The sequence below is a fragment of the Myotis davidii genome, unplaced genomic scaffold (genome assembly GCF_000327345.1).
Source record: "Myotis davidii unplaced genomic scaffold, ASM32734v1 scaffold217, whole genome shotgun sequence".
NCBI lineage: Eukaryota > Metazoa > Chordata > Mammalia > Chiroptera > Vespertilionidae > Myotis > Myotis davidii.
Window position 1 is genome coordinate 6,047,788 of NW_006290034.1, and position 356 is coordinate 6,048,143.

The window sequence follows — 356 nt, forward strand, 5'->3', positions numbered from 1 at the left end:
GGAAGGCGGGGCGGGGCAGCGGCCGCTCCTCCTCGCGCAGGAAGCCCTCGTCCTCGCGGAACTTCTCCATGGCCTCCTCGCCCAGCTGGTAGAAGCGGATCTCCTCGGAGAAGATGTCGATGGGCACGTTGACCGGCCGGCGGATGCGCCCCCCGGACTGGTAGTAGTAGAGGATGGCGTCGAAGCTGGGCCGGTTGCGGTCGAAGAAGTACTCGTTGCGGAGCGGGTCGAAGTACCGCATGCGCCGCTTGGGGTCGCCCAGCAGCGTCTCGGGGAACTGGCAGAGGGTCTTGAGCTGCGTCTCGAAGCGCAGCCCCGAGATGTTGATGACCACGCGCTCCCCGCAGCAGTCCTGG

At 67.4% G+C, this 356-nt stretch overlaps 1 protein-coding gene across 1 annotated transcript in view; it reads right to left on the minus strand.

The window, feature by feature from the left end:
• The window catches only part of LOC102763308 (potassium voltage-gated channel subfamily A member 3), a 53,311-nt gene that overhangs the window by 1,906 nt on the left and 51,049 nt on the right, over positions 1 to 356 (minus strand). The window contains exon 3 of the mRNA XM_015563525.1: positions 8 to 352. Within this exon, the coding sequence (XP_015419011.1) occupies positions 8 to 352 (345 nt within the window). The remainder of the gene's footprint in view (positions 1 to 7; positions 353 to 356) is intronic.